The sequence below is a fragment of the Triturus cristatus genome, chromosome 4_2, assembly GCF_964204655.1.
Source record: "Triturus cristatus chromosome 4_2, aTriCri1.1, whole genome shotgun sequence".
Lineage (NCBI taxonomy): Eukaryota > Metazoa > Chordata > Amphibia > Caudata > Salamandridae > Triturus > Triturus cristatus.
In genome coordinates this window covers 473144469-473171674 of record NC_140586.1, presented here as the reverse complement: position 1 = coordinate 473171674, position 27206 = coordinate 473144469, and the positions used below count along the sequence as shown (strand labels likewise).

Here is a 27206-nt window from a genome sequence, read left to right as displayed (position 1 = left end):
CCAGCTCCCTAGTTTTCCACCAATGGTATTGTAACATGGTCCCACTTCCCACCACAGAGTGTGACTTATGACACCCCTCTGTGTTTAACCAGGGGCTCTTGCCAAGTGCTTACAATGTCGGATACCTGCAATCATTATACCAAAGGCAGTGTCAATCTATTGTGAATTTACTGTCCTGTTTGTTAAACGTATAGAAGCCCTTGGTGGGAGTGTGGATACTGCGACGTTAATGGTGCAGCAAACCTACTAAGAAGTGTTACTGAAGACCATTATAAGTATAATAATACTGCGCAGATATACCTGTACTGTCCTATTAGGATTGGAGGGGAGGGGTGCGAAAAGTACATAACTCGCATTTGTGTAATTGCACGAAATTCCCTCAAAAAGTAGCTGAAATTAAGCAAAATACAAGATGTACATTTAGTGCAAAAGCACAGAAAAGACAGGTGTCCTAACAAAAGCTACTTGCGTCTTGGTTGTTTACATTCTTCTCATACTTCCATAATAAAATATTGCTAAACTGATTTTAATATCGACATGTCGCGTACTGGCGTAATTTCCCGCAAACAGCGTAACGCGAAATTCATGCAATTGCAAATTTACTGGAATTTTATTCCGGGGCATAATTAGAATGTGTCCAAGTCCTACAAAGAATTGCTAACGCTGCCCTGGCAAAGCCATGGCTGAGGCAAGCGCAGGTTCAGTCCCATCAAAGGTACAACAGTCCTGCTAAGGTGTAGTGTTAACATCATTCTGCAAATCTTTCATACAGAAGGGGGCTATCCGCTTACTTCGAGAACGCATGCTTCCAGAAGGTAGCGATTTCGACATACTCATGTCTTTCTTTAAAGAAGACCACCCCGGGCAAATGTATTTATTTTCATTTGTTTTGAGACTAAGGAATTCCTGCAAGTTATTGCACAACTCGCCTTCTCATCTTCCAAAGGGAATTGAGTTGAGACAGGGTCATGAATTCTCCGTTACTCTAGCAAAACTGATGTTTTAGGATCGTGTGTTTAATTCACACCTTTCATTAATTAAGGCACCGTTATTAAAAACATACCGAGCGAGCGGCATTCTCATTGCAGTTAGAAGCTGTCGCTACACAGCAACACTAGACGTCCTTATTCCCTTGCCAGTAAAACCCTCGGGCGCGTTTTTTTTATTCTTCACTTTAGATACGGTGTGGGATAAGCCTTAAGGAACATACGCACGCCTGCCCCTGACACCGCTCTGACGTGTGGCGGGACAGGGCGGCCAGGCAGTGGCGACAAGTGGGGGTAGGCGGCTCCTCCGCAGTGCGCGCACTGCCAGGGATGAGCAGCGTGAGCGCGGCCGGAGCGCGCCGCTTCCTCGCAGAAGCAGAGCCGGTGCGCTTGCAGGGCTGCCAGAGGGCAGCTTACCTCTCCCCGCGCGCGGCTGCAACTGCTCCCAGGACAGCAGAGGTGCGGTGCCTCCAGCAGCAGCAGCCATGGACACGCGGATCTGGGCACCCCATCTGCTTACCTTTGAACCCTGAAGATCCGGGGCCGGGGATTGGGATGGAGCACCCCAAAGTAAGTACCGTTGCCCGGGTCTGTGCGCCCACACCTGCTAGGGTAAGGAAAGTATCCAGAAATCCCCCCGCTTAGTCACAGGGAGCAGAGACGGACCACTCATGCTTCTGACTAGGACTACGCTCTTGCTTGGCATGAGGTAGTTCGTGGGCTCCCTCGCACCCGAAGTACACTGTGTGCCTCACTCCCAAGTCCAACGCGATTTTATAGTTACTTATTCGCTAGAGTTGCCTATCGTGCAATTAAAGTAAACGGCTTATTCGTTTTCCATCCGGTGGATACTACTTTAAAATGCACTGGGAGACTCAGTGGAAACAGCAACTCTGTAATTTTATTTTTTCTACTTTGTGAAAGCAGCGCCTGGCTTGTCGTGTTACTCCTCCGGGGAAATGTTTCTGGCAGGAATGGAAAGTCTTTCTGCTTGCCTTCGCCAGTGGTGAAGACGCTTGCATAGGTGCTCTTATGGCACTGGTCGCATTATTTCACTTGTGATACGATATAGCGAGATGGAGGGAACGTTTTTTCCTGGAATGGTATGTCAATGGTTCCTTTAAAATATATTATAACTCGAATATGGCTGTATTTTTATAATTAAACTATGACATTTAGGAAACCCGCTGGCCACGTGCACAGTGTTTATTAGAGTTTCAGGGCAGTACCTTGTTGATTATAGACTTTTAAATATTGAAGGAAATATGAATATTAAGTATTTTTTTTACCATTTTGTGCTTTATATTTATACTTTCGGGGTGTTTTATGGTGTTCAAGGATTCAGCACTGTTGTTTTTTTTTTGCTTGTCTGCATTAGCATAGAGCTCTGTTTAGTGTGGGAACTAAAATATAAATGCATTATTAAAGTGAGCCGATGTCATGTTAGAACTAGGAAAAGGAGGTGGGTCCCAACCCACGGGTCTCTGTTTTTGATGTAAGTGTATCTACATATTCACGAAAATTGTTATCGACCTATAAGCATTTTCCAAACACCAGGAGCTGCGTGAACTTGTCAGGTGCGCTGCACATTTTAAGTAGGTGGTTTTGCTATGTTCGAGCCCTTAGTACCCACAATCTGTGTTCACTTTTTTCTCCTCCTTATGTAGTCGCCTTAGGCAATGCGTTGAGGTGTGTGCACCCCACGCCCACGCCCACGGTAAAGTCATGAACACATCGCAGCTGCGTGTCACGCTTTATGGATCTAGATTTACAATATCTGTATTGTATGTTTTGCCAGCTGTGATTCATGTCTTCACAAACCGCATGTGCGATTGTGTAAAATGCACAACAAGCATACATTTGTTACATCCTATGACCCAGCAGCTATTTGGCAGATATAATAAACGCCAGTGGCATTTTCTGTGTTTCTGGGACCAACGACAGCACTTCCCGGTGGCAGAGGAACACATGATGTGTGTTTTGATAGATGTGTACTATTTCTCCATATGAATGGCACTAGCTTTGGTATGCATTAAGCACCTCTATATATGGAGATGTAGATTAGTAGCTGTTTTTTCCAGTGGCCCTGTGTTGTAATCCTGGCTTCCACGTTTCACTACAGTGTGTGATCTTTTGCTAATCGCCGCAGCTGCCTGTGTCTCAGATCTCCTGTCTGCCTCAAGTGGAATCATTAAGAAACAGCAACGTTCAATGACACTATTAAATGATGTATAAACCTGGTATGTTAAATAAGACAGTAACATTCGCAATAGTTTCTGTCCCTATTGAAGCTTAGGGAACATTCCTAACTGCTGATGGTATATTGTAACGTCTCCTGTCCTGCTGCTCTGGAGATGGAAATAGCACAGTGTTGGTCGGCAGGCAGGGTGAGGCATTTTGATTTAGACGTGTTAGGGAGTTGCTCAACTCCCATTGCAGTACAAAGCAGCACACATACTTTCCCACGATTGAGAGCTGCCTGTGACATGAAAAACAAAAGCAAAGTATCCAATGTTGGATTCGTTTCTAAGTCTCGGGTGATTTATGGGACTTCTCTAACATGTGCTTTTATATTACAGGGGCCCATTAATTCGAGTCCTCCTAAAATGTTCTAAAGATCTTGCCAACCATACTAACAATGCTCCTCAACAGCTCAGACAGAAGAACTTTGCCAGACATTGAGAGTCTGTCTAACGTAACCTGCCACACCGAGCAGAAGGTTTCAGTTATTTTCCCTCTCATCTTTATGACAGTCGGCATAACATCCAACAGCCTGGCAACTGCAATCCTGATGAAGGCGTATCAGAGATTCAGGAAAAAGTCCAAGGCGTCGTTTCTGCTCTTCGCCAGTAGCCTGGTGATCACGGACCTCTTCGGCCACCTCATCAATGGGACCATAGCGGTGTTCGTCTACGCGTCCAACAGGGACTGGATACGCATTGATCAGTCGAACATTCTCTGCAGCATTTTTGGCTTGTGCATGGTCTTCTTTGGCCTGTGTCCACTCTTGCTTGGTGGTGTGATGGCGGTTGAACGTTGCATTGGTGTCACCAAGCCAATTTTCCATTCGACGAAGATGACCTCCAAACACGTGAAAATAATTCTGGTGATGGTGGGGCTCTTTGCGTTGTTCATAGCTTCACTGCCCATCCTCAGCCTAAGAACCTATGAAGTCCAAGCATCCAGAACTTGGTGTTTTTATAAGACAGAACAGGTGAAAGAATGGAGTGATCGATGCTACCTTCTCCTTTTCTCCAGCCTAGGACTGCTATCGCTCTTTATTTCATTCCTCTGCAATGCAGTCACTGGAGTTACCCTGATTAGAGTGAAAAGGAAAAACAAACAAAACCGCCAAGGCAGATCTCATCATTTTGAAATGATAATTCAGCTGCTGGCCATCATGTGCGTTTCGTGTATATGCTGGACTCCTTTTCTGGTAAGCGAACAGGATGTGTACATATTTTGGATGCATGCATTTGCCTCAATGCTTCCTTTTGCTGTTCAGGTCTGCCACATCTGGTAGCCCTTTGGGCATGCGGTGTTACGTGAAGTAATGTATGTGTCTCCTATTTTACTCGAGTAGGTCATTCATCAAAGTATCATTAGAAAGGGAAATCATCAAAACAGCTCTTTAGACAAATAATTTGTAGCATAAATTGGTACATCAGGATGCAACAGAAAGGAACAAGTTAATACAGGCATGGAATAACACCAACAGTGACATTTGACTAATTATTAAACTCGCCTATTTAAATTGAATTTATAACATGATAGGTGTTGGTATTTACACAGAAAGATATGGATTGGTGAATGATAAGGACTATGGCTGGGTGAAGTACCCCCTTGTTGACGTTGCAGGACTGAGTAGCGGATGCCTAGGTATTCCGCCACTGCCAGGCTTCTGCACCTGGTCGAATCAAAGGAGTTGGTCACAGCTGATATTCACATAACAACCACAATATGCATTTTAAAAGCATAATCTGTTCTATTTCCTTTGTTTGGGCATTCTCATTGGCCACGATGTTGTGATGTTTAGCCAATCAAAGTTTTTAGCATAATTTCATCCCACTTAGGTAAATGTAGTCCTTTTCAGTCCAGGAAGAGGATGGAAAACCTCTAGTGAATTCCACCCATTTTGCTATTGGAAGAATAATTTGGCCCATCCAGTATACAGACTGCCTCATAGACTTACTCATCCATCAGGCAAAAACACAGCTCATTTCAGGAACTCCAGAATAAAATGGAGTCTCTGACAATAGACTGGATAAAAACTCTTTATATTTAATAGAATATAATAAAATGCTCCCTGCTTAATCTTAGACAGGCACACCCACACAAGACACAAAGGGGCATATTATCAAGAAACGGCGTTTAAATTACGCCGCTTTAGAAGCGGCGATAATGGGCTTGATAATATGCCCTTGAGAATTCCAATAGAAACCCATGTTCTCGTGTCAACATGGGCTTCTATTGGAATTTTCCAGGGCATATTATCAAGCCCATTATCGCCGCTTTAGCGGCAGTTTTCTGCCTCTAAAGCGGCGATAATTTTAATGCCGTTCTTGATAATATGCCCCGCGTGCACACACACACACAAAAACACATATACACAGACACGCACATAGGCACTCACACAAGCACACACACACTATTGCCTCAGTGAATATAACTCTTAAGATACCTTCACACCTCCTCATTGATTTGTACAGAGCGATGGTAGACTCTCTGTGGCCCAGCATATTCTTGACCTCTCAGGCCTACCCCATTTCCTTTCGCCAAGTGAGTAATGTTGCTTTGCTGACCCTCTTGGTACTTCTGTCCAAATACATGGCTCAGAAGGCATAGAGGGAAATCACACAAGAAGACGGCTGTGTACAGCCCAGAACATGTCTCCTCCCCACCCCATCACCCTCTACAAGAAGTGGTTCTCTCTCTGGATCCCAGAGGAAAGTGAATCATTATGTAGAGCACACAGACCCATTGATATATTAAAGAAAATCATTCTCTATCAAAAATGGTCATGCTCTGGGGAATCTATTTCCGAATTCAAGATGGTTCTGGACTGGGAAAAGGTTTTTACAATATTCTTCCCATCAGGTTCTCAATTGTAACTGTTAACAAGGGAACCTGAAATTACTTCCAAAGGCACAGATGCAACCTCCCAGCAACCTGAGTCTGTAGTAATCCAGCTAGTTATGATTTTCGCAACTTAAATAATGATCAGGCCTGGACCAGGACTGGAAGTCTCCTGAATGATTTGGTAAACTATGTGGATGTTCTTTATAGAGAGTTAGATTTGAGTATTTATTTTCATTCCTAAACATAGTATGTTATTTTTTTTCTCTTGCACTTGCTATGAGGGAAGAAGACATTCACAGGTGAGATGGTCACTTTGAGAGAAGTGGCCATATAGCATGGTTTGTGGGCACACTATTGCACAAACTGCAGTCCCATTTTTCTTGATTTGATCCGTCTGTGTTTCTCTCTCTCTTTCCATCCATGGTTTTCCCTTTGCTTTCCAATTTGTGTTGAATTCCTACCCACAAATTGTGTTACTCCTCACTTCTCTTTAATTAGGTTTCCAAGATCCACTGTTGTAAGGTTGAGGTTGCACCTCTTAACAACCAACAAGACCATCCTGACATCTTCTAATGTCAGCAACCTGCCCCTCCCCCTATGCAGAGAGAATTCTTAAATTTCTTCCTTCTATTACTAAACTAATTACAGCTACAGAGTAGAAACTAGAAATGATATCCCGCCAATACCTGCCTATTTGTGAGCTCATCATGCTGCAATTCATATTTTATATGTTCAGTTCATCCCATGATATGGCATTGAGTGTTCCTTTCAAAGTTTGATGTCAACAAAGCTTTAACTTTCTACCTGAGCTCAGCGGCGTAGCAAGGGGGGTCCACCCTGGGCGGCACAAGTTTTAGGAGTGGCGGTCTTCACACCGCTCTTACATGAGTTTGCCGCAGGTGCAGCAAACACAGGAATCATTGTCAGCATCCCCCCGCTCTTCAGTGTGGCCGTCTCGGGGCAGCAAAGTCAGGGACCTTCACGGGTGGCAAAGTGCCTAGTTAGCCACTGCCTGACTCAGCTTTGGGCAGCCCCAATCAGCCATTGTTATGTTTGTAATGTCATTTGCATATTGAATCATCCCATAGGACAAGCCTGTCATGGGTGATGGCATGTTACCTGTTTCTCCCTCAGTATTCATGTGAAACAAAGGATCCCACATGAAGCTGCTGCTGGTTAGTTGATATCTGTGGTGTAACCCAATAGTTCATACATGCTTATTTGTGTTGTTCAGTACATACTTGTTGCTTAACATTCTCTCACACACCATATGGTTAGACCTTCCATCTTATTCCCTTTGAAGAGAAATCTTTAGAAGAGGGCTTGGGAAAGTGAAAATAATGTGTATGTAAGGGCGAGGTGCGGTAGTGAGTGCCATCTTGCAGTGAGAGCTTTTCTCTCTCTGACAGGTGCCTGAACAGCATATACAGGGTATAGTGCTGGCAGAATATTTTTGTTGTTTAAGACTAATGATCTGAACTGAAATTTGTGACCCATTTAATATATGTAATGCATGGGGATTAATATAAATATGTTGCCATTTCATATTTTCAAATGACAACTGGTGGTGGAAGTAGCAGCATCCAGGCGTCCTCATGTCATCTTCTGCTGATTTCCGTCTCTACCCAGATGAAGCATAGTGGCTGCTTCTCAGGCTGGTGGGGAGGAGAAGAAACCAACTTGAGGAGATGCTGGCATTGGAGCCACAGGAATGCACTTGGGCAATGTGCTCTAGTCAAAGCCGAACCTTTAGACCCTGTCCAACAGGTGGGACTTCATCACTGGCATCTGCATATACTAGTAAGGCTGGCAGGATTATCACCAGATATTACTAGGCAACTCGCCTTCATCCAGGGCCATAGGGTGGCCATGGATAGCAATAAATGCAACACCAGAGGAAGCAGCTAATCCACTTTGGATCTGACCAGTATGTATGGCACCATCCAGGTGATTAAACTGGTCATTGCCACCTATGAATCAGAAGTCAACATCAGAGACTAGTAAGGATGCAAAGAACACCTCTGCCAATGAGGTCGAGTGAGGGCGTTTGTGGGGGATGGGGATGGAGAGACCGTACCATATGAGGTGGGAGAGGGATTATGGCGGGCACTTGAGTCTGTCCATGGTATTGTCTGCTCCACATCATGCATAGATATTCACAGGATTTTTGAGGAGGTGAATGTGGGCACATAGGATCAGCAAATAAATTAAATTTGGTGAGCATGATGTTTTTCATTATATAATGGCTCGATATAGTGGCTTTGCCAAAGTATGCATATATGAATGAATGTATGTGGTCTTTCTATAGCGCAACCTTAGCCAAAAGGCATCAGAGATCTGTACTTGATAAAAGACAGGCAGAAAGTCAACTCATGACAGCAAAGGACGCTGGGCTGTGGACGGTTGATGCATTGTGATGTAGTGTTTTTTAAAGAGTTGAGTTTTTCACTCTTACCTAAATTGGTGCATTGCAGCGATGCGTTTTCTGGATGGAGAACAAGCCTCATTTATCAATGTGTGCACTGCAATCCAAGTAACTAAAGATAATACTGTTAGATCTTCATTCATTTCACCTTCTTTCCAGCATTCATTGTCCCTTTTTCATATTTACCATTTTTCTTTCGTACTCCTTCTTTCAGCACAAGATGTGGTGTTAACTTAAAAGCCTAACCCTGCTAACCCGGGTTTGCTCTTTTTTCCCATTGTGATTTTGTTGACTTTCCACAAGACTTCCATACAGCTTTTGTCTTTATATTACCACAAGTAGCACTGTGCCATTAATGATGTTATGGTTGGTGAGACCTTTTCTTTATTTTCGGTCCACGAGTAATCAGTGGCAATATCAGTTAGTGAGTACTGTCATTCACCTTTAGTGTTGCACCCCAGTTAGATAACCATGTTGCTCCCTTTGTGCTCTTGACTATACAGGGACAGCAAAGTTAAGCAGCCAATCTTTATTCTAACGGGTGGTAGAGGGTTAGAAACTCAAAAGCCGCATTACACGATAAATAAAATAATGAGATCATACAAGGAGGAGATGGCAGCGGAAGGGTTTGGTATCTGACTTCCTAGTTTCTAATCCAGGCATCGGACTTCACTGCAAATATATGTGAATCTGGGTAAATCACTACAGCTCCAGGAATAATAAACCTGTCAAATGAAATTTGAATATAAAAAGTGAAGTTGTATAAATAAAAATTAAATCTGTAAATCCCCACTTGATGAACATGGTCTTGTGTAGGCCTGGGCGAAAATTCCGTTCCGCTTGCGGAAATTGCGATAATTTGACATTTTCGCGTTCCGCGGAGAGCGCAAAAATGTAAAAATTTCCACAATCCTCATCTTACCGGAAATTTTTTTCTTGCTCGCGCTGTAAAAAATACATTCTCGCGTGAGCGCGATCGCCTTAACTGAATCCCCGCGTTCGCCGACAAGTTTTCCCGATCCGGTCGCGTTCTCCACGAGATGTTGGATTATTGGTAGCCATTTGCGCTGTCTCGCGACAGTTCGCGCCCGCATTAACGTCATTCGTTGCGCAATCACGCCTTTCTTCTCGCGATAATGCACCGCAAGACAAGTGAAAACAAGATGGCCGCGCCCGTGAGCAACCCCATGGGTAAGTTGGCGAGCCGCGATCAAGCAGAAAATACCGTGAACGGGCGGGAAAAAAACATCCGCGTCTTCGCGAAATTTCTGCGTGTTTGCAGGAGATTTTTAACATTTTCGCGATAGTTTGCGAAAGTGAATTTTGCAAATTCCGCCCACCCCTAGTCTTGTGTCATCTGCAGCTCCTCCATTAATGTGAAGTGCTCCCTTGCTGTCAAGCAAAATGTGTACAATACAAATATTGTGAGGTAAAAATTAACCTCATCGTTGTGTTTACTCATCTGCCGTGGGAATTGATGCCTTCGGGCGCCTTGATGCCTTCGGGCTTAGTCTGCGCGTTATAAATTTCCCTTCATTCATTCATTCAATTAAGGACAGAATATCCACACATTTTCTCACTTGGTATATGGTTTGAAGTTGGCTTGAGGTATTAATATTTCTTTTTTACTTGTAAACTTTATTGACTAGTTTATATGTGCCGGGATTATTAATGAAATGTATGCAGTCAGGCTCAAAATGTCTGTTCTCTACACTTGTGTCTCACAATGCTAGCTATGAACCGTTGCAGCCCTGTGCGTTTGAGCCTGCGATACTGAGTTTCGAAAACTGAATTGTCTTGGAAACGAAAAAGCTCAAAAATGCTCCATCCAGACTGTAACAGGTTTTGCCCAAGTCCAAAAAGTCAGTTAATTTGTCAAAAGCCAAGTTCGTAATGTCTCAGTTTCAAGAATTGGTTTATTGGGGGGCCAGTGCTTTAGGTGAGATTAGAGATTTAGGGGCAAATTTACAAGCCCCTTACGCCAGATTTGCGCCGCCGTTGTATCACTTTTGTGACACAGCGGCAGTGCAAAGCCGGCGCCATGCTGCGGGCTATTTATAATGTGACGCATCTAGGGAGATGCGTCACATTGTAAAGCCCTGCGCCACATGTGGGCCTTCCTGCACAGGGGGGGGCGTTCCGGCGCAGGAACGCCTCCGAAAAGTGGCTGAGTGAAATCTACAAGAGTTCACTCAGTCACTTTTACGGCCATACAGTGTCAAAACCCTGCGCCTGCTTGAAGCAGGCGTAAGGATTGACGCAGCATGTTAGGGATAGGGGCACCCCGAGCCTTGCTGGAGCTGCGTCGTGCTTGCGACGCAACTCCAGCAATGCGCCGCCTTTCCACGAGGGGGATGCGACACGCATCTGCCTATCTGTGCGCCACTGTGCGCCGCACTGTAAATGCGGCGCATCAGTGGTGGCGCACCGGTGGGCAGATGCATCGCAACTCTTCTGGCGCATCCCTGCTGATTAGCAGAGATGAGCCAGAAGTAGTAAATCTGCCCCTTAGTGCTTATAGCACAGTCACTGAGAATATCTAGGAAATGAATGGGGACAAATTGATGGTAGGGAAATGCACATCAACTATTTCCCCTGAGGTACCAAAGTTCAGGGTCTCATGTCTAAGAACTGGGCAGTGCTGGTCAAGATTTTTAATAAATGAGGTAGCACACAAGCAGTGGTGGCCAGCATGGCTCACGGGTGGCAGGGTGGGCTGGGTGGTGGACTTGCGGGCGATGGGGTAGGGTCACGCAGTAGAGGGGTGGCGCATTGAGCGAATATTAAAAAAACATTAAAAAAATGTAACCTACCTTGCAGCAGGGGCCAGTGCCTCTGTTCCTGCTCTCCTCGATGAACTTGAGGAACAGGATGCAGGCCCCACTGAGTAATCACAACGCTGGTACGCACCCAGGCTCCCTGACCAATTACAACGTTGCAGTGCAGTGTTGTGATTGGTATGAGCATCCTGTTGAACCCTCAGCCAGGGAATGGGGCCTGGGCATGTTCTCCACTCAGGTTGTAATGCAGCCTGCATGGAGAACGGGGAAAGTGCTCATGATTGGTTTGGGTGGCCCGAGAGGGCCGAACAGACAGTAATTGAGCACTTAAGACTGGGCAAACCACTCCTCCCCTGATCCCATTATTGAACAGTGGAGCATGGGATCCTGGGACTTAGGGTCAGAAGCCCCCATAATTTTAAAAGGATGCATTGGACTTGGCTTTCTCTGCAGGGTCACCCCCCACACTTTTTGCCTTCACCCCTCATATTTTTGGAGCCCGTTTTTGTTGGCTTTTAGTACTCTGTGCACTTTACCACTGCTAACCAGTGCTATAGTGCTTGTACTCTCTCCTTTAAACATGGTATAATTAGCTTACGCTTAATTGACACAATTAATTTACTTGTAAGTCCCTAGTAAAGTGGTTCTACATTTACTAAGGACATGTAAATACATGCTACTAGTGGGCCTACAGCACTCATTGTTCCACCCACTGAAGTAGCCTTTAAAAACATGCCTCGGTCTAATGATTGCAGCCAGTGTGCAGTTTTAAACTGACTCTAGTGAACTCTTAATTTATAAAGACTAAATGGAAACCACAATGAGGTCCTAAATATAAAGCATATGGTAGACGTTTTCAAATTAATGAAAGAACTTTGGTCTATACAGTAATATGCAAAATCCCTATCAATTTATGTTACTAAAGTAATGTTTAATGGGATGCTAAACCATGATAACAAATAGAATGACACAAAATTAACACAACATTGCACACCTCCACCACAAATGTGAAAAATAAAGAAATAACATCATAAACATGATCTTCATTGAAGTCAGTGGGAAATATTTGAAGCAAAAAAGGTAAGTCTTGAATAACTGTGAGGATTTGGCCTATTGTAAATATTCGGGTGTTTATAATCTTTTGCTTTAGGTTAACCATTTCTAGGATAATTAAGGCGATGGGATGAAATATGTAAAAGGTCAATTTAGATCTAAGGTTAAGTTTTGGTTTAGAGACTAGTAAAAAGATTAGTAGATGTAAATTGTAAGTAACGGGATATGGTAAGGGCTAAGGACAGCAAAGAAAGATACTCCTAATTGTTAAGGATGAAAAATAACTAAAAAAGAGTTTTACAGTTCAGGTTCCTGTTAGGCTACTGTTTATTGTGAGTGAAATAGAACAACTTGTTTGCTGTTGTGGTTAGAATTGTGGGTGATTTGCTTTCATGTACACTGCATGTTAATTAAAAAGAAAATATTGTAACTGTTAAAGATTGTGAATTCATAGTTATGGTATTTAATTGTCGTGTTACTTATAATGACAAAGGTTGGCTAAATAGCTGGGATAACATGTGTTGTGTAATCTTAATTGGAATGCCACCTTGATGGAAATACTAAAAAGTAGATAAATATAGAGTTAACTTGATCTACCTTTGAGCCTAAAATATAATTGACAGTCCATTTAAAGGTAAACTAATGTTATTCAGTAGACTTTAGAATGGAGTCAATTAAAGCTGTTTGTTATAACAGAAAGTTTTCAGGCATGGAGTAATGTGGAAGAGTAGCTGTCTATGTTTTCATTATGCAGTCAGTAAGATTATTCACGTTCGTGAATATATTTATGGAGAGAATTTTCAGTTATGAAGTAAAATTGTCTGAAAAAACAGCGTTTCAGAAAGCTAGATAATATACATAAACCTATAAAACATAAAATGAAGGATAAGTATTTGCTTAGGTATTTATTTTTTTGTAACACAATTGTGTTGCCTTTCATCTATTTTGCAGTTCTGGGAAGTTGTTGACATGAGACAACACATAGGCGTACCATAATGTGTGACATAAAATACAGAATATTGAGCTGACCCTTATATTTCACTTCTGGCAATGGATTAGGGGTGAGCTGTCAAAAAGGGCTCAGACCCCCTAGTATATTTGTGTTGCGCTTTTTTTTTGATGGGTGGTGCAAACTGTATCTTGGAGAGGCACGAAGAATGTTTGAAGAGATTCCTCTACAAGACTCTTTTGAATGCTGGCTGGCTGGTTTGCTTTGTCAGGCCTCAATTCAAGAACCTCCATGGTTGAGTTACCTATACTATCATCATACCTCACACTGATTCTGATGGGCATATTCACAAGCCCCTATCGCCACGGGAACGTCACTTTTTTTGATGTTCCCGTGGCAATACGTTCAGCACCCTATTCTCAAGGCAGCGTTAACCTACTTAACGTGGCTTAAAGCCACGTTAAGTGGCTTAACGCTGCCTTGAGAATAGGGCCCCTTTTACGCTAAACTTAGCGTGAAAGGGGGCGTGCAGTGGGTGTTGCGGTGGGCGTACCACCACAACACCCATTGAGTTTGACGCTTCCACCTATTATCAAGGGCGGCGATAATAAGAGGTAGCGCCAAACTAAAGACGTAGAAAAATCAGCTCTTAAGGTGGCTAAACGAGGAAAATACCTTTATTTCTCCTCGTTTTTGCGTTTCTCATGTGTGCTGCATGTAGCAGCACACATGGAAAAAGCAAACTGGCATTTTCGGTTTGTTAATACACAGGAAGGGACACCTTCCTGTGCATTAACTAATCTCCCTGCTCACAGACACCCTGGTGCAAGGGTGCCTGTTTTGCTGTCCATGTGGGTAACGCCAGTCTGTACCACATTCTTGTGACTAGGGTGCAGACTGGCGTTTCCGAAGTGGCGGTGAGAGGCGTTAAGCCAAGGAGGCTAACGCCTCTCACCGCCACTTCATTGTGAATATCCCCATAGCATTTCTGGTCTAGATAATCAGATTCAATCAACTCATCTAACATTGCAGGTGGTAGTGTTGTATGGTGTCATCTTCTTGAAGATCTTATCATAGGCTGATTCGGAAAGCCAGAGCGGAATATATTGCCACAAAATCTTTGGAGAGTAATAACCCGCCCAAAATGATTTTTTCCCTACTAAAAACATGCATCATTCTAACGAAAAAGTTGATCCCCCAATTTCCACTAACATTCAATGTGAGGAACTTGCAGATTTCTTTGTGCGCAAGGTAGAGACTATTTATAACAACTTGCCAACGGCCTGCCCCCCTGCAGACACCTTGAATATCAACCGAATAGTCGTGCCTGAGGACAGGTTAAACCTCTCTAATTTAACATTGTGTTCTTTTCCCCCACTTTCGCTTTCTGAGATTGAATCTCTCTGTTTTAATCGCCGGCTGGCCCTCTGAGACCAGATCAGCTTCGGCAAGTTCTCGATTCAATCTCCCCAGCGATTACAGAATTGGTTAATTTATCACTGTCCTCTGCAGTATTGCCGGCTACTTGGAAGCATGCAAAAGTTATGCCTCTTTCAAAGAAACCTTCCTTGGAGCCGTCGGACCCGAGCAATTTCCGCCCGATCTCCCAGCTCCCTTTCTTAGCTAAGGCTACAGAGTTATATGTTAACTCAGTCTTGGCTGAATTCGTAGAGCACAACAAAACTCTTGACCCCTCACAAAATGCTTTTCGTCCCCGTCACAGCACCAAATCGGCGCTATTAGAAGTAACAGAGGATATCCGGTGTAGCCCAGATGTTGGGAACTCCGCGGCCTTAATTCTTTTAGATTTAAGTGCCGCGTTCGACACTGTTTCCCGTGATATTCTTCTAGGCAGACTTCATGATATCAGGGTCTGGGGGCTGGCCTTGGCTTGGTTCCAATCCTTCTTGGAAGGTAGAACCTTTCAAGTGGTTGTGCCACCGTACCACTCTCAGACACATGGGACCAAACATGGGGTACCTCAGGGCTCTATATTGAGCCCTGCACTTTTTAACATCTATATCCAACCCCTAGCTCTGTTAACAAAAAGTAGAGGTTTGGCATTGGTTTCCTACGCCGATGACACCCAGCTAGTCATCGCCTTCTCACAAAAAAATTCAAGATAATCTTTTCAAATTTGAAGAGGACTTGTTAGCTACGTGTTAACCATCTCTGACTGGATGACAGCAAATTGCTTACAGCTTGATGCTGCCAAGTCAGAAATTCTTGTGATGGAGAGAGACAGTGCTCTTTGGTCTGAACAGTGGTGGCCTGACAAATTAAAACCTGCACCCCTGCCAAAAAAGGCAGTAAAAAACTTAGGCTTTTGGATAGACAGTGAGCTTTCATTCGATGCACAATCCAAGGCCTTAGCGGGATCTTGTTTTGGTCTCCTAAGAGGGTTGAAACCTTTACTTGGCTATTTTGCACCAAAGGTCCGCCAAACAATTCTTCAGGCCACAATTTTATAGAGGTTAGACTATGGTAACTCCCTCTAATTAGGTGCCAATAAATCTTGTATTGCTCGCCTCCAAAGAATTCAGAATGCTTCAGCTCGCGCCCTGCTAGCACTTCCCAAATCGTGTTCGGTTGCGAACCTTTTGCCAAAGCTTCATTGGTTGCCGATAGCAAAAAGAATCCATTTTAAGTCTCTGTGTGTGGCCCATAAAATTTTTACATGACAACGACCGCCGATTTTAGCGCATCTGCTGGTCCAATATGTGCCAAATCGTGCTTTGCGATCGGCTAGCTCTGGTTCGGTCTGCATCCCCGTTTTCATAGAGCCAGAGCAGGTGGTCGCTCTTTCAAGGTTCAGGCAGCGCACCTCTGGAACTCTCTTCCGACCTCAATTAGAGGACTTCAGAACCATCTGGCATTTCGAAAGGCTATAAAGACCTGGCTTTTCCCAGCGTAGGTTACTCTGTATGTTCTAGAGTGGTCTATTGGCTCTTGTTTAGGTAGCGCTGGGACGCCCCGTCACTGGGGCAGCTATGCGCTGTTCAAATTTCAAAAATAAATAAATAAGGCTGTTAAGACCTAATCCTTTGAAAAAGATACAGATTGTTTTAAATGTTATTCCTGAGCTACATTAAGACAGTTCAGGTTGGCAAGTGTAAAAGTTTTCTAATTTGAAGGCAAAGTGAGGCTGATTGATTTTGTATCCCCAGGCTTGTGAATTTGTTTCTTCTGGTTACAGTCAGAGATTATATTGCAGTACCCCAATCGAGATTTCACAAAGGCCTTAGACTGTTGCAGCTGCTCATGATGGAAGATGAACAATCCTTCTCACCATCAAGTGATCGTTGCTAGTGTGTTCTATAACCACTTAAATGTGGTACCCAATGAAGTGCGCGGAGCAAAGCCAAACCAAAAATTACCTTAACAACCAGTGTCAGTGGAATAGAATTTACCTGTGCCCTGAAAGCATCCTCACATATTCAATACTGTGCCATTCATGGGTAGGTAGCTCTCCTTCTTCCAATGATGTATGTATGGCTGGCAGTGTATGGTTTTCTTCATTGTTGTGTGCCTTTATACAGATAGATTTAGGCTGAATACAGCCTGTAAAGTGGGGCTGATGTGAAACGTAAGATATATCCACAAGGGTAATGTGAAAAAAAACTATTATTTTGTTTCTAAAATTACATTTGATATACTATTGAGCAGACAAAATACTTTAGTGATGCACCGGGCTATTGTATTTCAGAAACAATTCTGACAGAAAAACCTCTAAAAAAGGGGAACGCACTGGAGTCCGGGACTTGCAGTGGATGTACTGGCATGCTTGTGTTTCCTGCTCGGCCTGAGGTGCCTTTCAGCATTCACAGGAGTAGCTATCAACAGTGTAGCAGGTGTACCGGCCCCGAGACCAAGGGGTTTGAGGGGCCCAATGCACCCCAATTATAACTGTTTGTTACTACACCAAACCCAGAAACGGTCCATTTTGCCCACCTACATTAGGGCTCATCACACTTTTGCTAATCTGCTTTTCCCATTGCCCTCTAAGGAAGAGTTGGAGCACACTGATGGAGCTCAAGGGGTTCAGATATCATAATAATAATCAACATTTGTGGATATGACCATGAGCCCTGCTTGGGCCATTGCAGAGAGATTTTCTTGGAAATCTCGACGAGTAAACAAAACAAAAGGTAAGCCAGTAAAAAAAATAACTAGGAGGGATCGAAAGGTGAGGGCAGGAATAGGGGTGCTAACAAGGAGTTTCAACATTTATAGACAACAAAAACAAGAAAAGAGTGGCCATTCTATATTGAAAAGACATTAAATTAAAAGAGTAATGGAAGACTTTTCCATACAATGTCCAACAAGGAAAAACTACAATAATGTGTTTTTTTTGTCTGCAAAGTGAGCACAAGTAACTGGTGTACTTGAAGTCATGCGCCTAGGGTATAGCACACTGAAACAAGCCTAATTCCTCTATAGTAAATGACTAGAAGAAAGTACTTGTAAATTGCTAAGGTTGACAAGTGGCAAAAATATCAAGACGTCACCTTATTTGTTACTAAGTTTTCTTGGCATCAGAGCTATGCAGTTTGTAGCACGTTTGTGATATTTGCTTTCCAATGTGTTTGCTAACGTGCCTCAATCAGTTTTTTGTCATCAAACACATTAACTAAAACACTGTTGTTTATGACACTGAAATATTAGCGTTTTGCACATTCCTTTAGCTTCATACAAAAATCTTCTGGAAGATTCGCTTTGTCCACAGCAAAGAGCACTATAACAAAAGAGGACAGAGAATCTAAAATTTCTATTTTGAATTCATTTCAGTAGTGTCAGCTGTCCTGCCTTTTTGAAAGCTTGGCAACAAAATAAGAAATATAGCACCAATTACAAACTTCATCCCCTGCTTCCCATATCCAGTATACATCCATTGAATAAATATAGTCTCAACATGCACTAATTATTGTATTTCTAACTTTGCAAAAAGCAGAGGGATAAACTGCAAGTTGCAACAGAGGAATGGAGTCATGATTGATTCCTTTCTTTATATAAAAATAAAAACTAGTCCTTCCACTAATTCCGTTCTATAGGGAAGGGAAGTCTTCAATGTGTGACTCTGATTATGCGTTTTAATTTACTACAGGTCACTGGTGAAAAGCAGCAAGTTAGGTATCATTCAAAATCGCTACCTCAATAAAGAGATGCATTTCTTTAGACTCAATATCATTACTTTATTGCAGGAGATCTATTTAGGTTGAAGATTTCTGATCGTTCTGAGAATTTCGGGATATCCACTTAAGACAAGCTAATTTATAGTTAATTTACATGGAAAAATGTACTGGCAAGACTTCAAATCTATAATGGATTCAATATCTCACTTACACAGCTCTTTCATAGCCAAAACGTTGTAGTACGAGAAAAAAGCTAAGATGGTCCTGAAAGAGAGCATTTAAGTTTTTGAGCATGAAGGACAACGGTGTGTTTAATGAGTACATAGCATATTGTAAGATTAAACCACAAACAAAAATTAACACTGTTTCGCTATGTGGAAAGATTTCTTAAGATGACAATGGCTTCGCAACACTATTCAGTATCACCAAACTAAAAAAAATGGTCAGCAATTAACATACTATAAGCGGACATCTTTGTTTATGCTCAGCTTCCATCCTTAGTCGCTGAACAATCCTGTGGCTTTCCCAGACCCAGCCTCCATCTCCCAAACCTGAGTCATAACATAATTTTAGTTCTAATTAAAAAGCAAAACAGGTGTAATAAAGGACTCCTCTGTGTTTTGGTTGACATGGCGCGCAGGCTAGTATTTCCCAATTCCATAATATTGATCATATTCGTCCTATTAAAAGCCCCATAATATAATAAAGTGGTGAAAAGTCATAATACAGTTACATGATGTAAGGTGCTGGGAGTGTGGAAAAACAGAATGTAGCAGGAGTCCACAGAAGGAAACAAGAGGCTGTTGTGAGTAAAGCACAGATATAAGTAGACAAAAGTCTAACCTATGGTAAACCTGCAGTAACCTAGAGTAAGCTGTGCATAAATTACAGCAATTGCATGTTCTTTGCCTCAATGAAAGCATGAAATTCATGGCACGTTTTGACCAATGGGTGTGCAGTGATGAAGACCGAATTAGTGAGGGCACCATTCCTAACACAGACTTGTGGCCAATTCCCATCATATAGGGCGTTGCATTTAATTTTTTCATTACAGAAGCAGATCTGTAGTTTGAAGAGTGACATTAAGTTGCTCCTTACTTCATTCTTTACCACAACCTCCCTTATGTTGCTACATTTGTTCTTTTTTGGATTGCCCCTAGAAGCAATTGGGCAACTGAAGTGAGGCTGGAAGTAAAAATGAAGAACACATTGACGAGGAAATACATAAACAACTAAAGCAAGAAAGAAACAAGCAGTGATAAAATGCTGGATAAAAACGTGGGTTTAAAAATAAATTAACTTAAGAATATTCAAACGTATTGGAACCAGGAAAAGCAACAAAAAACAAACATGTACAAACAAGCATTTGGGTCACTAATCCTTTTCTATTTGATTGTATTTGTATACTGGTGGTTGTGTTTGTGTGTGCATTGTCGATGAGACTAGGAGCGTAATTGGAGGGGAAGCGATGTATCATAATGGTCAAAGCTCTGACCTTGGAACTAGGGATCAGGTTTGAGCTCTGGTGTTGGCTCACCATGCTGTCATTCTAGACAAATCACATAGGGTCCGATAATGAGTCTGGCGGTCCATGGACCGCCAGACTTATGGGGGCCCAGCGATGATGGTCTCCCACCTGTCCTATTACAATTTAGGCGGTTGGACCACCACAGCCCTGCCTCCAGGGAACCACTGTTCCCTGGTGGTGTCGCGGCAGTCAGGAGGCCACAATATGCTTGGCGTACTGGCACAGTCCCCCAAGCATATTACAAGTTTCCTCTCAGCTAGCGATGTCATGGAATTTCCTCCTCCATGAACACTGTGACAGAGTTGAAACAAAGGGCCTAAATCCACATGGGGATGCACACAGCACAAAAACAACTAAGACGGGGAGTGAAGAGGTAGAGCAAAGTCAGCATAAGAGGTGGATACATCCTCCTCCAGTAAGCATAAAATAAACACAGGGATCCACCCTTATCAAATTCAGGGAAATTGAAAAAATGTGTAAAAAAAGTGTTCTTCCAGAAGTTGTGCCTCTCCTAAGCTGTGGGGGAGCACACAGCTTTGTTAAAATAACCCTAACCCACCAAAAGGACCCTTGGTGGCATGCTTCATCATCGGGTTCTTCCCGTCTTGCTGCGGGACGGGGCGTGCTACGACCTACGAAGACGCGGGAGTACTAAATAGTAAATACTTTGTGTGATGTAGGAGTGTGAGTGGAAGGGTCAAATGTGAGTCAGTGAAGTGGTGAAATAGGTAAAAGATACCTGGCTATGTGAAAAAAACACTTTAATGTTCCTGCTAGCTGGTATCATTAAAAGTTGGGGAACAAGCAGAGGTACTATGCTCTAATGGGCCACACTTCCTTCGTCGACATGTTTCAAAGCCCTCCCCTGACTTCTCATCAGGACCTAAACAGATCCCTTTGACACTCTCAATGTTGATGATCAACAATTAAAATTTGAAAATTTCAACAGGAAAATCACTTAATTGTGCATATTCCAATCAACATGCACTTGATACTGTACCCTATTAGGTATGACTCTTGTAAAAGGTCTGGAAGAACAAAGACAAGGTTAAGTATTTAAAAGCAGTTACCCTACACCCTTTGTGGTAGCACTCTGTAAAAAAGGTGATATATTTTTACAATGGGTGATATATTTTGCTGGTAACTTTACATGTGGTACGAAGTGCTGTGCTGTACTGACTTTGTGGACACTACATGACATCACAACAAATAACATAAAACACACACTCTATAACTAGGAACAGAGGTTTCTGTAAACACAGAAAATACATCAATGGTTAGGTGCATTAATCATGAAACACCATCTGCTGTCTGGCGTTTTTACGTACATCTTTTGTACACATCTAGTGCCCCATGAGCCTGTTCAACGGGAGGGGAGGAGCACCTGTAGTCAAACAATGTTGAGGAAGAATACAATGCAGCGTTAAACTGGTGTTTGATTGACTAACGCCTTTCTGGAGTATTCGCTCGTTTTCTAGTGGTCGTGCGACTATGCCGTAATTACATCTTCAAGGTCACTCTCTCGCCTGGATACTACCAAACAGCGGCTCTGTGGAACAATGAGTCGGCGTGAGGAGGTCTGTTTTAAATCCAATCGATTCCGCTTTAGCGCAGGGAATCTCTTAATTAATCAGAAGACAAGTGTGTTACAAAGCAAGATGGCTACCGTCAAATGGAACCATTCTAGGAGAAAGTTGCACCCACTTCCTGTATACCGTGTGGCCTGTCTGCCAGAAGACTAGTGAGTCGGAAAACCCAAAAATGGCCACCGTAATTGGGACCGTTATGGAAGAGGATATTTGCCCACTTCCTGCTTTCAACAAGCGCTATCAAAGTGACATTCGTTGCAAGACATCAGTGGTAGGTTTAAGGAAAATATTACGTGGACACAGCTTGTAGGGAAACATTGGTTCCCACTCGTGGGATCGTTCTGTATATCAGTTTGAACGGTATTTCAATGAAGTTGCACACATTGGGATTCTACAAAATGAATGAATGTGCCGGGGAATGTAGATGACATCCAGGGCCAGACTGGCCATAGCGGGCACCGGGCGTTTCCCTGGTGAGCCGCAAGGGTGGGGCCGGTTTTGGGACCCTGGGGGGCCGTTTTTGTTACCGGGGGTTGGCAATATCAGCCCCCTGTAACAAAATCAGCCGAAACCGGCCCTCTCAAGCTGCTCAGCTGCACTCCCCCTCACCCCAGGGGAAGCCGGCTGAGCAGTGTGCCAGGGCCGGTTTCTGTTCCCAGTCCAGCCCTGATGACAGCGTGTCACCTGTGACCTTATGACAGAGTCACTTCCATATTTGTAAATGGGATGAATCTGAGTTTTATCGAGTGAAAACCCAAGTGAAGTGTATGTGAGTGGGAAATTGTTATCACCATCTCAGATGATCACTCATCAACAGTCTGTATAGGTCCCTTAATGGTACCGTATTCCTGAGTACAGTTTATACATAAACATATAGGCCAATGATCTAGGCCACTCTTGGTGATTGTAGATAGTATGTCTATTTTGCTCAAGTAAATAAGAGTCAAATGGGAGCTGAGTTTAGGTACATTGGTGCCTTATGAGGGAGACTAGACCTTGGGCACATTCTTGGGAAAAGGGGAATTTTTATATAATTTATGATCTGTGCATAACCCAGATGTTGTAACAACTAAGTTCTACCGCTACATAGGCAGATATAATTTTAACACTACATAGGCAGATATATTTTAACCTATTTGACCCCATGGTATATCATCATTCAGTCATGTGAGTTGTGTCCCCAAACGGAACACCCACTTTTGTTCTTTCTCAAAAAGTCAATTTTCATTGTTCAACTGTTCGATAGCAGTCCAAAGTAAATCCTCCATTGTATTTTGAGATTCCAGGTAGTGGTCGGCCATTTTCGTTGTGCTTTTCTTACAGCATACATTGCTTCTGTGTTCCACTACCCGGGTTCTTACTTTTACAGTTGGTAATCCGGCGTTGTTTCCACTCTGTGCCATTGCTAAACTTGATGTTCCTTGTTCTTTTAGTTAAGTGACAAGTGCTACAATTGTGACAAGGGTGATGACCCTTCACTTGAGGTAGCAGTGTATTAGGCCCATCTGTAGGTGAAATGTTGCATGGTCTTGTGTGAACCACCATATCACCCAAACTCCTTCCTCTCCTATGAGAAAACATGGGTTTTGGGAGGTTCAGATTTCCCTCCAATATTTATTCACAATTTTGGTCACTTGGCTAGAGCCTGCATTAAAGGTGGTAACACATATTGGTCTTGGCTCAGGGTCCTATGGTATTTTTGGTTCCAAAAGAGCATCTCTATTATTATTGTGTGCTCTCTTCATGGCTTTTTCCACTCTTTTGGAAAGATATTTACGTTTTTCAGTTTTTCCTTGAGATCTGTTGCTTGCATCTTTAAATCACTGATCTTAGTGCAATTCCTTCACAAACGGAGGAATTGTCCATACGGGAGATTTTCCCGAGGAGGACGCAGATGAAAACTGTCATATAAGAATAGACAGTTCTTTGAAGTAGTTTTGAAATGTGTAGTGGTCTTTAAAGTACCCTCTTCAGGGTGGATGTTGAGATCTAGAAACACCAATTCGGTCTTAGAGATGGTGCTGGTGAACTTGATGTAGTCGTTCATCACGGTCATGAAGGCTTTTGCTGATGCTACATCTCCTTCCCATATGACCAGCCCATCATCGATGTACCGTTTCCAATTTTTAATATGGGTCAAGAAAGGATTGTCCCGGTGTAGGATTTTATTAGTTTCAAGATGATGAACATAGAGACCAGCTGTACTGGGGGCAAAAGTGCTCCCCATGCAGGTCCCGTGCTTTTGCAAGTACAGTGTGTCTTCGTACGCAAAGAAATTTCTTGTGAGTGCCAAATGACTGCATTCCATACCCACGTTTCGTGGTGTTTGCTATTCCCAGTCGGTAGTAAATAGAACATCCTCTATGATGGTGACGGTCTCTTCATGAGGGAGGCTGGTGTACAGGCTCTGCACGTCTAACCCCATCAGAAGGTCTTTGGTGGGGTCAAATTCAATTTCTTGTAGTAATTGAAGTACTTCTTTGGTATCGTCTTCTGTACCACTGGACAGAGAGAGGCGTCCGCAAATTTAGATAGAGGTTCCAAAATTAAGCCTATGCCGGACAATATTGGGCGGCCCGATGCGTTCTCCAGATCTTTATGGATCTTGTGGATGGTATAAAAATAGGGGGTCTTTGGCGATTTACTTACAAGGAATTCCCCTTCTTTTTGGGAAATCCAATTGTGTGAAAGTGCTTCCTCTACCATCGAGGCAATCTGGATCCTGATTGGTTTGGTGGGGTCTTGCTGTAATATCTCATAGTTCCTCCGATCTTCTAGCAGACGTCTACATTTGTTGTCATATGCTTGTGAGGTTTGAACCACAATAGCTGCACCTTTGTCTGGTGGTTTAATAATTATGTCTCGGTTGGTTCATAGTTGTTTTATTGCCTCTTTTCCTTCCTTTGTAGTGTTCTAAAAATGCGATTTGCATTGGGTTTGATGTTACCTATCTCCTTCATAACAGCTTTCTCCTAGGTCAGTAACTCGATTGGGAGTGCAGAATCAGGGGGGTGAAGGTGGATTTGGTATTCCAGCCCGTGTCACCTCCATTTCCCTCCGGCAGTTCCTTGTCCTTAAAGAAAACTCGTAATTTGAGTTTCTTTATGAATTCTTTAATTTCTGTACAAAGTTTGAATTTGTCCAGATTTTTGGTGGGTACAAAACCTAAACCTTTCTCCAAAATGCTGTTTTGTGCTGGTGTTAATACATATTCAGTCAGATTCACCACTAGGCTATCCCTCTGCTGGTTGATGGTGGGTTGTTCAGGGCACCTGTCATGCTCTTGGTCGAGACTCCTGTTGTGTCGTCTACCGTCTTTGGCCAGTGGACATTGTTGCCTCTCCAGGTCCTGCCTCTCTGTGGTCCAGGGTGTGTACCTAAACAAGACGGTTGTGCATAGTAGTTGCAGTCCTGATGAGGCATGTTCCAATGTTGGTAGGGTCCTCCCATAGGTGGTGGGCCATAGGGGTATATCGGTGGTCCTTGATAGTTTCACCATCCTCTCTGTCCTCTGTAATTTGTTCCCTGGCTTTGGCCACCCCCTCTTTGGTATCTTGGGCCACTGCTGTGGCTTGAGTTCGAACTGTTCAATCCTCTGTCCGATGAGTCACCATCTGTATTTTGGTCTTGGTTGGATATTGTAGATACATAGTCGTCACATGTGTGAGGATACACTTTCTCATGACTGAACCATGCCATGTCCTTATTAAGTTTGCGGTACTTGATTTGTTTTAGAGTTATTTCAAACTCATTCATTTGTTGTGTTAACTCCTCTAAGCGTTTCTTGAAGGCACTTGGAGGTTGATAGCTCTTGAGTCATACTTCAAGTGACTGGATCTCGATTTTCAATCCCTGTGCTAACGGAGTGGCTGTTTTTATTATTAAAATAAGCCAATCCTGGGTGCAATGCCACGAGATCAGCGACCAGTCTTTCTTGAACACTTTGTCGTGTTGGAATATGAATGGTTCTTTCCCAACAATGAGGCCCTGTGGAGCCGCATTTGCCCTGAGGTATTCCGTCATTAATAAGCCATGTAATGATGTCTTTATCTGTGTTCTCCTGAGCGTTGTTAATTCATCCCAGTCATTGTTGTTCGGGCCTGGTACTGAAGTGTTCAAACCTTCAAAAGCTAAAATCCTCTCAACTTCTTCCTCTGAAAAAGTGAGGCCTGTAACTTCCGCCATAGCGTATAGTAAGTCTCTTGGTGCCAGTTATGAACTATCCAGCAAGGTGTGTGTGGCTGTTTTTAATGGGGTGTCACTGACTGCCCATTCAGTATCGGTATTCACACTGATACTAGTCAACCAGAAATTCTGGTGTTACTCCCACAGCTGTGCACTGTTGTCAAGTAGCGAAAAAACAACAGAGGGGGAGTGAAGAGGTAGAGCAAAGTAAGCTTAAGAGGTGGATACTTCCTCCTCCAGTAAGTATGAAATAAACACAGGGATCCACCCTTATTAAATTCATGGAAATTGAAAAAATGTGTGAAAAAAATGTCCTTCATGAAGTTGTGTCGCTCCTAAACTGTGGGGGAGCACACAGCTTTCTTAAAATAACCCTCACCAAAAGGACCCTTGGTGGCATGCTTCATCATCGGGTTCTTCCTGCCCCGCTGCGGGATGGGGTATGCAACGACCTACAAAGGAGCGAGAGCACTAAATAGTAAATACTATATGTGATGTAGGAGTGCGAGTGGAAGTGTCAAATGTGAGTTAGTGAAGGGGTGAAATAGGTAAAAGATACCTGGCTATGTGGAAAAATAAACTTTAATGTTCCTGCTAGCTGGTATCATTAAAAGTTGGGGAACAAGCGGAGCTACTATTCTCTAATGGGCCGCAGTTCCTTCGTCGACATGTTTCAAAGCCCTCCCCTGGCTTCTCATCAGGACCTATACAGATCCCTTCAACACTCTCAATGTTGGTGATCAATAATTAAAATTTAAAAATTTCTACAAGAAAATCACTTAATTGTGCATATTCCAATCAACATGCACTTGATACTGTACCCTATTAGGTATGACTCTTGTAATAGGTCTGGAAGAACAAAGACAAGGTTAAGTATTTAAAAGCAGTTACCCTACACCCTCTGTGGTAGAACTCTGTAAAAAAGGTGATATATTTTTACAACTGGTGATATATTTTTCTGGTAAATTTACATGTGGTACGAGGTGCTGTGCTTACTGACAGTGTGGACAATACATGACATCACAACAAATAACATAAAACACACACTCTATAGCTAGGAACAGAGGTTTCTGTAAACACAGAAAATACATCAATGGTTAGGTGCATTAATAATGAAACACCATCTGCTGTCTGGCGTTTTTTACGTACATCTTTTGTACCCATCCAGTGCCCCATGAGCCTGTTCAGTGGGAGGAGAGGAGCACCTGTAGTCAAACACTGTTGAGGAAGGATACAATGCAGTGTTAAACTAGTGTTTGATTGACTAATGGTTTCCTGGAGTATTCGCTCGTTTTCTTTTCCTTTTCAGTCCATGCTTTGCAGGAACTGTTTTTGGCATTCGCATGGCAGTTCCCATTTTCTGAGGCACCAGCTTGGGAAAGCAAAAATACAGCCCGACAGACAGGAGGAAACTCCTAATCTGGTGGGTGGTCTGACCACAGCTTTGATGGTGCAGCAGACGGCGTACCCAGCACCACAACACCAAAGTCGTAATAGGGC

At 43.0% G+C, this 27206-nt stretch overlaps 1 protein-coding gene across 1 annotated transcript in view; it reads left to right on the top strand.

Moving 5' to 3' along the window:
• Positions 1-1306: 1306 nt before the first annotated feature.
• PTGFR (prostaglandin F receptor) overlaps positions 1307-27206 on the top strand; it is a 239916-nt gene continuing 214016 nt past the window's right edge. Inside the window, exons 1-2 of the mRNA XM_085601973.1 lie at positions 1307-1556; positions 3566-4422. Of these exons, the coding sequence (XP_085458099.1) occupies positions 3625-4422 (798 nt within the window). The 5' untranslated portion in view covers positions 1307-1556; positions 3566-3624. The remainder of the gene's footprint in view (positions 1557-3565; positions 4423-27206) is intronic.